Raw genomic sequence first — 12,854 nt, forward strand, 5'->3', positions numbered from 1 at the left:
GTCCTTAACATATCTCAGCACACTGAATGCCTCATCAAAGCATTAAAGACTTTTGCCTCCTATACTCTAGCCAGGTTAAACACCTCTTCGATCATCTGCATTTGCAGGTTGCTTATCAACCCAAGGACACATGGAATCTGTTCTTCTATTTCAAATTCTTCTGAGTGGCATGTCCTTATGCAGATGTGTCACGGTGCCTTAGCCACAAAGGCTTATTTTGAGCACAGGATATAAAGCAAGCTGAGGCTCTGATTATAACAGGTGAGATATATTAAGGATATAGTACAACTCCTTGATATAGTTTTGACAGGTGGTGGTCACTAATCTTGCTTGCTATGATTACAGGCCATTCTACTGGCTAAAGTAATTCAGGCTATAGTACCACAGCAGACAGTCTTGGAAGAACCAATCACTGCTTTTCTTTATTTAGGAGAAGAATAAAATCCCTATTGTTTGTGTTGCTTCCCAGTGCTCAGATGGTCATGAGAAGGCTCTTCAGAGGCTGCCATAAAAGCGTGGAAATGAAAAGGGCAAGAAGACTCCATCCCCTCCTGTCTGAACACGTCTGCATCGGTCTCACCAGCGTTTCCTGAACATGCAAAGCAGACTGGGCCCCTTCCCCTTTCTCTGAACTACTTGAATATGCCCCATAAGTGCTTTATCCTGGATTCCCAGGATTGGTTTCTAGAAGGGCCCTGCATGCTGGATTTGGAGGTTGTTTTATACTGGAAAAGGGCCTGAGCAGCACAATTCATTTCTGGCTTTTGGAATCCTCAATAATCAGGGTTGTCTGGGTCCAAGATGTCGCTTCAGCCCATTACAGAAACAGGGACCCGGTGTGAAACTCAGCTACAGATCCTGTTTAGGTCATCTCCTTCCCCCCAGTGTGGGGGCAGTTAGACCCAAAGGTTTGGCTCAGGTCACTCTGGTTACCAAAGTGTGTTTTGCTATAGTAGAGCTTGTGGTTTATTTGCATGAAGGCTCCTGCGGCATGAGAGCTGGGGAAGCCAGCTCCGCCCAGAGAGCACACACAGAAACTGCTGCACTAGGAATTAATCTGGGTGGGGTCTGATTAGTTTGCAAAGCTCTCCCTCTGCAGAGGGAAATGACAGGAACATGCAGAACTTCTTGGTTGAACCCTCAAAAACCATGCCAGCATCACCTGGGTAAATTCCTTCCCTCACCCTGACTGGCTCACTCTGCTGCTCCCGAAAATGAATTCAATTACTACTCTAAGGCACTGCTTTAGATTCAGTGAGATCCTGTGCTGTGGGGAGGTGGCTCATAGAATACACATGAGTCACCATCATTTACACTCTGCTCTATCTCTGTGTTATAAAGGAGAGCCCTAGGTGTGCACATAAAACCACCCTCTTGGGAGTTCTCAGCCTCTCTGCTATTGTCCTTCAGGGCAAAGATTTCAGAGGCAGAGGGAAGCACATAAAGGCAGTGCTGTACCTGGAATGAGCGAGAGTTAAAAGCACTACAAGAGACTTCTTTCCACACTCTCTCTTTCTCCCTCAGCCAGATCTCAGGGCTGTAGGGTCACCACAGCACAGATGTACAGTCAGGGTAGTGTGAATGGGACTTGAGCTGGAGTTGCAGGGACAGCACAGCAGGCCTGGGGGAGAGCTCTGAGGACCTAAGACAGGAACAGAGGGACAAGGTGCATTCCCAAGACAGAAATAGCCCAAAGTGCTGTAGGCCAAAACTGAATTTGCGCTGGCAGTAGTTTACCATTATATGCACTGCTGCATCTCAGGATCAAGCTGTGTTAGCAGAACTATTTGGGGCCCAAGACTGTGGTTAGAGGGATGCTCTAAGACCAGAATTCAGATGCTTTGTGCAGCAGGCATCACACCCATCTGTCCTCCATATTGTAATTGGTGTAGTCAGTACTATCAGCCCCTCACGCAAAAGCATGAATAACTACTCCAATTACTTTTAGAGAGAGAGAGAGGGATTGCCACGTTTCAAAGAGGACAGTGAGAAGCTTTGGAGGCTGGCAGTGGTTGGTGGGTGGGTGTGTGTATGTAACACCTGGGCAACCCAGATCACTGCCGTATCAGCAGTATGTGTACACACAGAGGAGGAGACTGCAACAGCTATTATGCTATCTCCTAGGCAGCAACTCACAGACAGGCAAACTGGGTGTGACCTGTTGGGCTGATTATTTGGCCCATGTGAATTTAAAGCTCTAGGCTCTAACTAGTTCCTGCAGTTGTACATGTTTCACGCACTTCCCCTGTCCAGCAGGGGTTGTTCATGGATTGTTCACTGTGGGAGAATCTTGTGTTATTGAAAAAGCTGCATATCAGTGACGTGTTTCATCATTTCCCTTGTTTCCCTGCATATACTCGAAATGAAAGGCTCTGCCATTTGGATGGCACAGTTCTCGTGACCAGGGATATGCACGTGTACAGTACAACTTCAGGTCTGCAATCAGAATTCAAAGCTAAATACACCAACCAACTGCTCTGTTTCCTGCGCAAAGGCCAACTTTTACCCCTTGGTACGCTGCCAGTCACAAATAAGTAGTGGGCAAAAGAGGAGCGGATGAGAATAGGGAGCAATGTGTGATCTCTCAGTTACATGCATTTTCTATGGGTACCAACTAGTAACTACCTAACAAAGAAGGGCAGTAACTGTCTTGCTCATCTCAAGGGCATGGTGGTAATTTTTTTTCATTCCTGACTGTCCACCACCTATGCTGACACATCGGCTTGTGTGACACCATTTGGGCTCCCCTTCCCAAAACTATGTGCCTGGCCACCAGGATCCCGAGGTGTAGAGGAGCAGCCCCTTCGCACATAAGAACTGCATGAAGGAATAGCAAGTGACATTTGGAGGAAAACACAGAGCTGATCTGGAACAGCTAAGGTAGCTAATTCTCGCTGCCACTCTTCCCCCCTGTGCCAGGGCTCAGCGCACACAGCGACCATCTTTGATTTGGGCAGCTAACTCACATAAACTGGGAAAGGAAAAAGCCACTCATTCCTACTTCTTATTCAACCAGTCGCTCAGACACACAAGTTTGGTTACATTTGCAGGAGAAAATGCTGCCCCCTTCTTGTTTACAATGTCACCCGGAAGTGAGAACAGGCATTCACATGGCACTGTTGTAGCCAGTGTCGCAAGATATTTACATGCCAGATGAGCTAAATATTCGTACGTCCCATCATGCTTCAACCACCATTCCCGGGGACATGCCTTCCATGCTGACGACGGGTTCTGCTCAATAACGATCCAAAGCAGAGCAGACCGACGCATGTTCATTTTCATTATCTGAGTCAGATGTCACCAGCAGAAGGTTGATTTTCTTTTTTGGTAGTTCAGGTTCTGTAGTTTCTGCATCGGAGCGTTGCTCTTCTAAGACTTCTGAAAGCATGCTCCACACCCCGTTCCTCTCGGATTTTGGAAGGCACTTCAGATTCTTAAACCTTGGGTCGAGTGCTGTAGCTATCTTTTGAAATCTCACATTGGTACCTTCTTTGCATTTTGTAAAATCTGCAGGAAAAGTGTTCTTAAAATGAACAACATCTACTGGGTCATCATCGGAGATTGCTATAACATGAAATATATGGCAGAATGCAGGTAAAACAGAGCAGGGGACATACAATTCTCTACCCAGGAGTTCAGTCACAAATTTAATTAACGTGTAATTTTTTTTTTACGAGCGTCATCAGCATGTCTTCTGAAATGGTGGCCAAAGCATGAAGGGGCATACAAATGTTTAGCATAATCTGGCACATAAATACCTTGCAATGCCGGCTACAAAAGTGCCATGCAAATGCCTGTTCTCACATTCTGGTGACATTGTAAATAAGAAGAGGGCAGCATTATCTCCTGTAAATGTAAACAAACTTGTTTGTTTGAGCGATTGGCTGAACAAAAAGTAGGACTGAGTGGACTAGTAGGCTCTGAAGTTTTACATTGTTTTGTTTTTGAGCGCAGTTATGTAACCAAAAAAAAAAAATCTACATTTGTAAATTGCACTTTTACTACAAGGAGATTGCACTACAGAACTTGTATGAGGTGAATTGAAAAATACTATTTCCTTTATCATTTTTACAGTGCAAATATTTGTAATAAAAAATACACGCTTTGATTTCAGTTACAACACAGAATACAATATATATGAATGTAGAAAAACATCCAAAATATTTAATAAACAATAGAATACCAATTGAAATTTAACAGTGCGATTAAACCTGCGATTAAATGCAATTAATTTTTTTGAGTTAATCGTGTGAGTTAACTGCGATTAATCAACAGCCCTAATCCAGAGCCTTTCACCTCTTGTCACAGGCCTGACTGCAGCCTAGGTCAGTAGCAACTGGAAGTCATTGCCATTGCATGGCTGCTGAGCAGTAGGTTATGTCAAATCAATGTGGCGGTTCCACTTCAGTTCCTAGGTAACAGATGGCCCCTTTGAAAAGCCCAACATCCCAAATGGCTTCTTATTTGGCAGTTTCTAAATCGAGGCCCAGGATTAAATGGGCAGCTACCCTCTTAGCATTAATTACTAGCGAGGAGGTGGCAATGAATGGTATTGAGAAGGCAGGTCAGGAGCTTTTCTTCACCCTCTCTTGCTGTAGAAGAACAAGGGGACACTAAACGAAAGCAAAAGGTGGTGAATTAAAAATTGATAAAAGGGAATACTTTTTCCACACAGTACATAATTCACCTGTGGAACTCACTGCCACAATATCTCACTGACCTCAGCAAGGACTGGCATCACAAGTTAGAATGGTGAGGGTTACAAATAATGCAGAGGTTTGGAAGGGATTTAAGCCCTCCTGCTTCAGGGCACAAACCAGCCTCTAACAAACACAGATTAGGAAGAAATTATTATTGTGGGCAGGATATTTCATAACTGCTTTCTGCAGGGTTTCTTGCACCCTCCTCCAAAGCAGCTTGCACTGGCCACTGTTGGAGACACACCACTGGCGTGACCCAGTTTGGCAGTTCCTATGTTCCATCCAGGGCAGGAGTGAGGCAGAATTGCTGCGTGGGGAAATCTTGCACTGACTCTGCATCCGTTCTGTGGGGAGAAGCTTTGGTCTCTGGGGATCTCAGTTTGGTACCTTTCAGTAGCACTACATTCATTCATTTCTCACTATTTTAAACAGAGACAGGCCAAAAATCCCAAGTAGCAGCAGAGAAGCCGCATGCCCAGGCTTCCTGAAACTTGTGGGCAAACATCATAGCAACTTCAGATCCAGGCTTGGAACAAGAGGATGAACAAGCCTCCTTAGATGCTAAGAAACATGAAAGTTGGTATCTGTTATGATAAAGTACATACGGCCCGCTCCACACTGAGCCCCACTTACATCAGTGGGGTTCTGCCTGTACGGGGGCACTCTGCAAGATTAGGTTTGTAGTGCAGTAATTAGGAATAGACCAGGACAGCAGTAGAGGGAGCATGGTCAGCTCACAGGGACTGCACTACATCCTGGATATCTTTACATGCCCACAACAAATGAATACCACAAGCAAAGCGCTCAGCATTTTCTGATTAGATCACAAGGGCAGTAAGTCTGGTGAGTCTCAGCCTAGGTCCTAGTGGTCACAGAGACACAATCTGCCCACAGCCTGGCACTAGTGGCAGCCTCTGTCAGGACTGAGATGCTCTCTGGCTCAACTGGTGAATCTGAACTCAGACATTCTGCTAAGTTCACATGCCCAGGTCTCTTGCTGGCATTAGTGGTGAAAACAGAGTTTGAAGCTGAGTGCTGAAGAACTCTGCCATCCCGCTGGGAAAAACGACCCATGCAGATAAAACTAACAACAAACGTTTTACCTGGTTACAGGAAATGGAAATAGAGTGAAGATCAGAAAGCAGCTGCAGGGAGCACCATGATGGTCAGGTCAAGCTGTTGCATACCAGTCTGGAGAGAAGAGGGGCCCCAAGAGAGCAGAAGGCAAGACCAGTGTCAGACTGAACCAGTTCACAAGGTACCAGCTGGGAGCACTCAACTCTGTGTAGGCTTTGTGCACTTCTCAGGCTTGGGCCATGAGCTCCCCCAGCACGTTTGCTAGCAGAGAAGGCGACATTCCTGGGGATCCCAAGGGTGCAGTCCACTCTCCTTGTGTATTAAGAGAGGGGGCGGCACTCCAGATCCAGGACTATGTGATACACATGGGGTGCGTACGATTTCACTGGCTCAATGTGCAGAATGTTTGTCCTCCAAGGCTTCCCATGTAGCTGCTGAAGCAGAACCCTGATACGCATTCCTGTGGTCTCTGCCCACCTCTGCCACTCGGCCCTGGTCGCAGCTGCCTGGGTCTCCCTCCCAGAATCCATGAGGTCAGCATCTTTTGGGCTCCTGTGGCCCATTTTGTCCTCCTGCCTGTTGGATACAGCTTGTTCTGGGCATTGCTGCAGCTGCTGCTCCTCCAAGTGGCCACTATGCAAATGAGCCTTTGCTGGAAAGGACTCCACATTCTGGTGGATGTGGAGAATGCCCCCTGTGCCCTTCCGCAAAAGCTGGCAGGCGATAGGCCAGCCTTCCTCTGAGCTGGGGAGCAGCCCCAGATTCACCCTGTTGGCCACGTCTCGAAGCTCCAGCTGGAAACGACAGGGGGAGGTGAGGAAGAGGTGGATGGGTTGGTGAAATGACATACACCACAGAGGGCCCCATGTCAGGATGAGGAAAACACACCAAGCAAGGCATGGAGAAGATCTCTTTCCCTCAGGGGAATATAACAGTATATAAAAGTTGCCACAGCTCTGTCTCTTGCCATCTACCATAGAAAGAGGGTGGATGTAAGTGGGCATTGCTCGCACGCTCTTGCTCTGAGTTGGGAGTAATATATAAAGTTTTTGCCAGAACCATGAAGCCCAACCACTGCTCTTGTACCTCCTCAGGGCCCCCCCCTCCCCATCTTACCTGAGAATTAACTAGAAGGTCACACGCATCATTGTAGGCCAAGCTCGTAGCACATGCTCCTTGCATCCCTCCATTTCCCTCAACAAGCTCCCTGTGTGCCATCTTCCTATTCCTCTCTATTTCAGGGACTCCCTGCAACCCATCCCCACCTCCTCCTCCAAGTTAGGGGTCTCAGTGTGCCCCCCAGGCCCTCCTTCTCCCCATTCCCGGGTCTCCCATTCTCCCCATGCTAGGGACTTGGTGCCTTCCTTCTCCTCACCATTCTCATTTTGTTGTGTCATTCTGATACATTTTGAACTGTATTGGGAGGCTGCACAGAGGTGATCTGAGGATACTGGCTGCCATCAGATGGCTCTTTGATCTACAGACAATTACATTGAGACCGAGAACATTCCCTGAAATTTGAACTGCTTGGCTGCAGCATTCAAAAGTTATTGTGTTACGGTCAGACAGAGAAAGGCCATCAAGACGGATCGAAGGCTCTGTTTCAGGGACCATCTGTGTTTATGCAGCAGTTACCACGTGGGGGCCCCAGTCCTTGGCTAGGGCTGCTAGGCACTGAGGTAACACAAATAATAATAATAATGATGTTGAGTGTCGGGCCTGACTTCACTCAGTCAGATATAAATAGCTTGGCCAGAACAACTAGGAAGGATGTAGCGGGGTCTGATAACCAGGGGCAAGTATTTAACATGTGAGAGTTATTTAGGATGGCACATAGGGATGTCTCTAGATCTACAGTTTCCTAAGGGAAGGGTGTGCAGCTCCACTGCTTGGGGCACTGGACACCCTTGGAACACACACCCCAAGCCCTCCAGGAGATGGGACCTATTAGATCCTTTTCATCTCTGTGCTCTAGAACTACTGAGTCTGTCTGACCAGACCTCAGAGCACCATGTCCCTGTCTCCTACAGTTTGCAAACATAACAGAGTCTGCCTCCCCAACACAGACTCTTTGGACCTTTGTTCCCATCCCTTGTACCATGGGGAAGAAGCTTTGCCACATCAGAAAGAGGAGAGGGATGGGGGGAGAAGAGCAGTTTCCTGGGAAAGAAATTCCTGTGACATCTAGAGCCAAGGTTAAAATTCAGAGGCACATCACCCCCCTTAGGGGGTCTCAGCAGCGTGGGCTGTACCCTTGGAATTCGTTTCCCTAAGACTCCATTGCGGCCCCATAGCTGTGGAAGGGTAGCTCTCTGCTCACCTGCCTGTTATCCCCTTGGTGGATCTGACACCGATCCTGCACACCATTCAGCTCCAGGTTCTTTCTCAGGGCCTCCACAGCATGGGGGTTCCACTCACAGGCATGGACAAAGGCAGCACCGGCGTGAATCAGGTACGGTACCGTGAAATAGCCAATCCCTGAGGGCACAGGAGACAGATGCTGCTGACAGCACAGTCCAGAGACACCCACAGGTAGGAACAAAGTGCTCAGGCTCAGGGTGAAGGCCTCATTCTCAACAGCAGAGATGAACTAGATTGAGGCTGTGGGCAGAGCTTAGGGGGAGAGGGAGAAGGTTCCAGGGGCTGAAGCTGCTGTTAAGCACACAGCATTGGCTACTGGACAGATACTTTGGCAAGCATGGGGTAGAGGATGCCACTGGATGGATAGTGCTGAGCAAATAATGAACAATGGGATGAACTGAATTCTTGTGATCAACAGGGCAGTGTATTTTTTCTGGGGCTAGGGGTGGTTCCAGACAGGAGGATGGGGAGCAGTAATCCACGGCCCATAGGCTCTGCTCTCAGAGCCCCAGCAAACTCTTCAGAATGCACAGAGCATAGCATTATTCCCAAAACTCAGAGGAGGCAGCCAGCCCTTTCCCATCACCCCACGGACAGTTACCTGCATAAAGATCCACTAGCACTTCCCCAGCACATGGCAGCGACGCCACCCGCAGCTTTTCTGTGATGTTTCCAGGAGAGAACATGCACCTGGTCACATCGAATGTATATCTGGGAAAACACCATAGGCCCAGTGAGAGCCGCCAACATGGGGCTGGCCAGGAATCCCTTCCCAGGGGCATCTGGGCTCGACAGCCCCTTCCTGCTTCTTCCACCCATGCCCAATCCCCCCCCTCTACCTGATTCCATTGTCCACATGCTCCACCCAGCCATCCTGCCCCAGCAATAGGGTCACTGTCGGGGATCGTACTCCATCCGGCGATATTCGCCCTCGTTTGGCTATGCGTCGGGCGCCCAGAGCAGAAGCAACTGTTTCCCAGAGTTCTGGTCCTGGAAGAGAGGCCCAAGCAGGTGGTTAGAGAAGGTAGGTTCAGTGCATCTTGGAAGATAGAGTGACAGGTCCCTCTTACCCAGCTCCTTCCACAAAGCAGCCCTGAAGCTGTCCTCGCTCAGCAGGATGAGGTCTCTGTGCCGCTGCCAGGAACGAGGGAGATCATCCTCCAGCTCATCTGACCACCTGCCCCCAGAGGCTGACACTAAATGCTGTAGCTCTCTGCACAGCTTCCGGGCGGGCGACTGGACTCGTGCTGCCTTGGAGGGAATGGGGTTCTGGGAAAGAAACACAAAGAAAAACACTGATGCTGAGATAGGCTCTCTCCCTCCCTGCGCTGTGACAGGATATGTCTGTGGGTGAATCTCCCTCCCACAGCTGCTGTACTGGGTCATTTCCCTTCACCTCCCTCAGAGACTGGAAAGTCCAGCTCGCTGGGTGTGATTCTTCAATCACACTGTCTACACTAACCTGCAACAGACTGAAGGGGCTTCAGGACCCATGGGCCACATCCACTATATCCAGATAATGTCCCTCAAGCTGGAGCAGCCACTGCTCTCTAAATAAAGGCAACGAGTTACCCACCGCACTGGCAGCTCCTGGAGACTGTGATGGGCCTGGGGACCCTGCAAGGAGGGCACAAGCTCCTCCTTTTAAAGCAGGGAGGTTTGTCTGCTTGTTTAATGTGGCAGGAATTTATTCCTTTTGGTGCTGGGCGTTTTCCCAGCCAGCTGTGGGGAAAGCACGTAGTAAGCCCTGTGCAGACAGGCATGGAAGAGCAGCTAAAATGGAATATTACTGCCCCCTGCAATCCCATCTCTCACGGCACTAGAGTGAAAGTCTCTGCTCCATCAGTGACTCATGAGGTCCCTGCCAAGGAGCCCCTCAATTGAGACTTAGGAATTCAATCAAACTCTGCTAGGAAGGAGTAGAACTGCCTGACCTCAGGCAGCCCTGTCATTGGTGAACTCAGACAATCCCAGCACATGTTACAAACCTCACAGGAAAAAGGAACCTGATCCTGAGGTCCCAGGTGCTTCCTGCAAGCTGCTGAACAGCCTCATCTCTCACTATCTTCCACAGAATGGAGCACGCTCAGCAGCTGGCAGGACTGGGCCCTAAATAAAATACCCAGGAACTGAATCAGACTATAAAGTGAAACTTGCCTTCTCTTCTATCTAGCTTCCAGGAGCTCCCTGTCAGTGCCAGGCAAGGCTAAGATAGTCCCAGGGAATTTTAGTCATATTCCCCTTAAGCTGATGGCAGAACGGGTCAGAAAAGAATTTCACTGTCTTCAAGTGATGTATTGTACAAATGGCTAAGGTACACTATGGGAGGGGTTGGCATGCCAATGACCCGTGGGGACACAGCAATTTGCAGAGACAGGATACAGGGCACAAGAGTCTGGTATGGTAAATCCTACCCCGATTCTACTGAGGAAGCCAGTGCTTTGCTGACCTGATCCCACGTCAGTGTGCATGTCTTCTCAGGGGGCAGGCTCTCCCGCAGCTCCTGCAGGTGCTGCTCAGTGAGTTTCTCTCCCAGCACAGGCAATGCCACTGTGCCATCCAGCAGCTTTTGCACACGATGGCAGACATCCAGAACCCTCTCTCTCTCCAAATACTCCCTGCAAGTCCAATGATGTATTCAGGTATTTATTCATCTGTCATTATACACTCTAGGCTTTCTGCAACCTTCTCATGTAAGCCTGATCAAAGCAATGCTCTATACACATTGTTCAATCCTGGTCTGATGAGATCATCATCTCCTGGAGTAACAAACTGCACTGGCCTAGTGTCAGGAGAGCTGAATCTATTCCCAACTCTGTGAATGACTCACTGCGTGACCTCAGGCAAGTCACTGCATCCCTGGGTGTCTCAGTGTCCTCTGTAAAATGGGGATGATACCCACCCACCTTTGTAAAGGCTTTGAGATGACAGTGCTGAATTGATCCAAGCATAGTACTGGCAAGTGCTGGCTGTGCAAGCTCTGTATCTCATTTCTGACTTCTCATCACCGTGGCCTTCCTATGAATGGGTACTGGCAATCATTCCAATTTACAGTATGTGCTAATTTTGGGAAGTGGATCAATGCCCATTAAGGACTGGGCAGAGATCCACCAAATGGTCCATCACTTATGAAAGTGAGAATTCCACTGCAGCCCCTAATGCTCTGAAGCTGGGGTTGTGTGTTGATACAAGCAGATTATTACTACTAGTAATGTACTAGTCTGGAACTATGAGTTCTGCTCCCATTCAAGGAAGCCCAGATCTACAGGATAGGTTTTTTTGCTCTATTTTGCCATGTTAATGACAATGTGATCAGCTCAGTACAGCTACAACAATGTCTTTCAGCTTTCTCCCTCCATCTGCATCTCTATACTGTACCTGAACAGCTGGGCAAACTGTGACTCAGTAATAAGTACAGAGATGGGACTAGAATTCAAATCCTTTGCATTCATCTTGCAAGAACCTAGAAGAGAAGAAAACATCACCACCCAGTTGTCTGGCTTGGCAGTAAGCAAAGCTACTCGACACATGTTTGGCAATTCCAGGGAGCTGCAGCCTGAATGTCTCTCAGCACCCAAAAACTTCTCCCCAAAAGAGTAATTGAAGATGCAAACTGCTGCAACCTGTAGCCCTGATCTCTCTGCTAAGGATGCCAACAACAGGACCGATTGTGATATGGACACTTATATACTAAGAGATAGATCAAGGGCAACAAACTCATTTCACACAGGCCACCAAACAGCAATCAGATCACGGTGACTTTTGGTTACTATTGACTTGGGCTGGATTTTTACCTTTATGGAGGCAGAAGTCTCCATATCCCCATTATCAAAGCCCTACATAACACTGCATGCTCTAGGTGTGCACCTCAAAGCTACGTCACAGAAGAACACTATACACCATCAACCCAATCGGTGCTGTGAGTGCAGCTTTATTAACAGGACCTATGCCAGAAATGCCCAGAAGTCTGCCTTTGGAAAAGGGGAGGTGGCAGAGAGAAGCTCCCTGCTAGCACTACAGCACCTCTTGTTCTAGATTTCACAGCCCATGTGATAATTGGGCTGCACTTTGATGGATGTGTGGGCAGTGAGGCTGCCACCTCTGTGAGTGTGCTTGAAGGGCAAGGTGAAGATGCTTCATGGCCCTGGAAGTGCTTTGCAGATCAGTAACTAGCCACCCTGTTACAAGTGGGACAATCTGCAGAATCCCAGGAGAGGTGGCAACCCTAGAGGCACATTTCCTGCCTCCCTAGAGCACTGAGAGAGGCAGTGCCAGCAGGATTAAGCAGGAGCAGCCACACCATTTACTTAAAAATCAGAGTGAATTCATCACCCTGTGCTCCAACCACAGTACAACATCCTATGCCTCTCCCCCAGCACAATCTCCTACCCTGTCCACTGCCACCAGCCCCAAGCTCCCACCCTCTTTCCCCACTGCCACGCGTCCCTTGCCTCCCATGTGCCCCTGCCTCCCACCCCACTGCCACGCGCCCCCCGCCCCCTCACTGCTTGGCTGCCCCAGCCCTTGGTTCTGGGCTGGACGTGGCTCGCTGCCCCGCGAGGGAGACTCCGAGGCACAGACACGCGCGGAACTAGACGCGCGGGGTTAGTGTTTCTCACCGGAACCGAGTCGTGAATGCCGTTCGGCGCCTGCCGCCGCCATCTTTCTTGTGGGCCGGTCGCCTGGTTACGGCGGTAGAGCTCGCTGCTGCCAGCG

The 12,854-nt window shown here is 48.9% G+C and overlaps 1 protein-coding gene across 4 annotated transcripts; it reads right to left on the bottom strand.

Annotated features, from left to right (window-relative positions):
* Positions 1-4,198: 4,198 nt before the first annotated feature.
* Positions 4,199-12,818, bottom strand: TRMT12 (tRNA methyltransferase 12 homolog). 4 transcript variants are annotated; one of them, XM_050965069.1, is made up of 8 exons: positions 12,758-12,818; positions 11,517-11,601; positions 10,588-10,756; positions 9,209-9,407; positions 8,978-9,128; positions 8,740-8,849; positions 8,098-8,255; positions 4,199-6,571 (listed from the first exon to the last, which is right to left on the bottom strand). In XM_050965069.1, exons 1-8 carry the CDS (start codon positions 12,798-12,800, stop codon positions 6,098-6,100), a joined length of 1,389 nt encoding a protein of 462 aa, XP_050821026.1. In that variant the 5' UTR covers positions 12,801-12,818; the 3' UTR covers positions 4,199-6,097. The 4 variants fall into 4 exon arrangements, with proteins under 4 accessions (XP_050821026.1, XP_050821027.1, XP_050821028.1 ...); XM_050965070.1 differs by lacking the exon at positions 12,758-12,818 and adding an exon at positions 12,644-12,724; XM_050965071.1 differs by lacking the exon at positions 12,758-12,818 and adding an exon at positions 11,933-12,625.
* Between the last annotated feature and the right edge of the window lie 36 nt (positions 12,819-12,854).

The sequence above is a fragment of the Gopherus flavomarginatus genome, chromosome 8 (genome assembly GCF_025201925.1).
Source record: "Gopherus flavomarginatus isolate rGopFla2 chromosome 8, rGopFla2.mat.asm, whole genome shotgun sequence".
Taxonomy (NCBI): domain Eukaryota; kingdom Metazoa; phylum Chordata; order Testudines; family Testudinidae; genus Gopherus; species Gopherus flavomarginatus.

Coding starts and splice junctions, on each gene's coding strand:
- TRMT12 (XM_050965068.1), bottom strand. CDS start 11,668: ATGTGTCGAGTAGCTTTGCTTACTGCCAAGCCAGACAACTGGGTGGTG. Junction 10,757..11,516: donor CAGTTTGCCCAGCTGTTCAG/GTACAGTATAGA, acceptor TTGGACTTGCAG/GGAGTATTTGGAGAGAGAGA. Junction 9,408..10,587: donor GCACACTGACGTGGGATCAG/GTCAGCAAAGCA, acceptor TTTCTTTCCCAG/AACCCCATTCCCTCCAAGGC.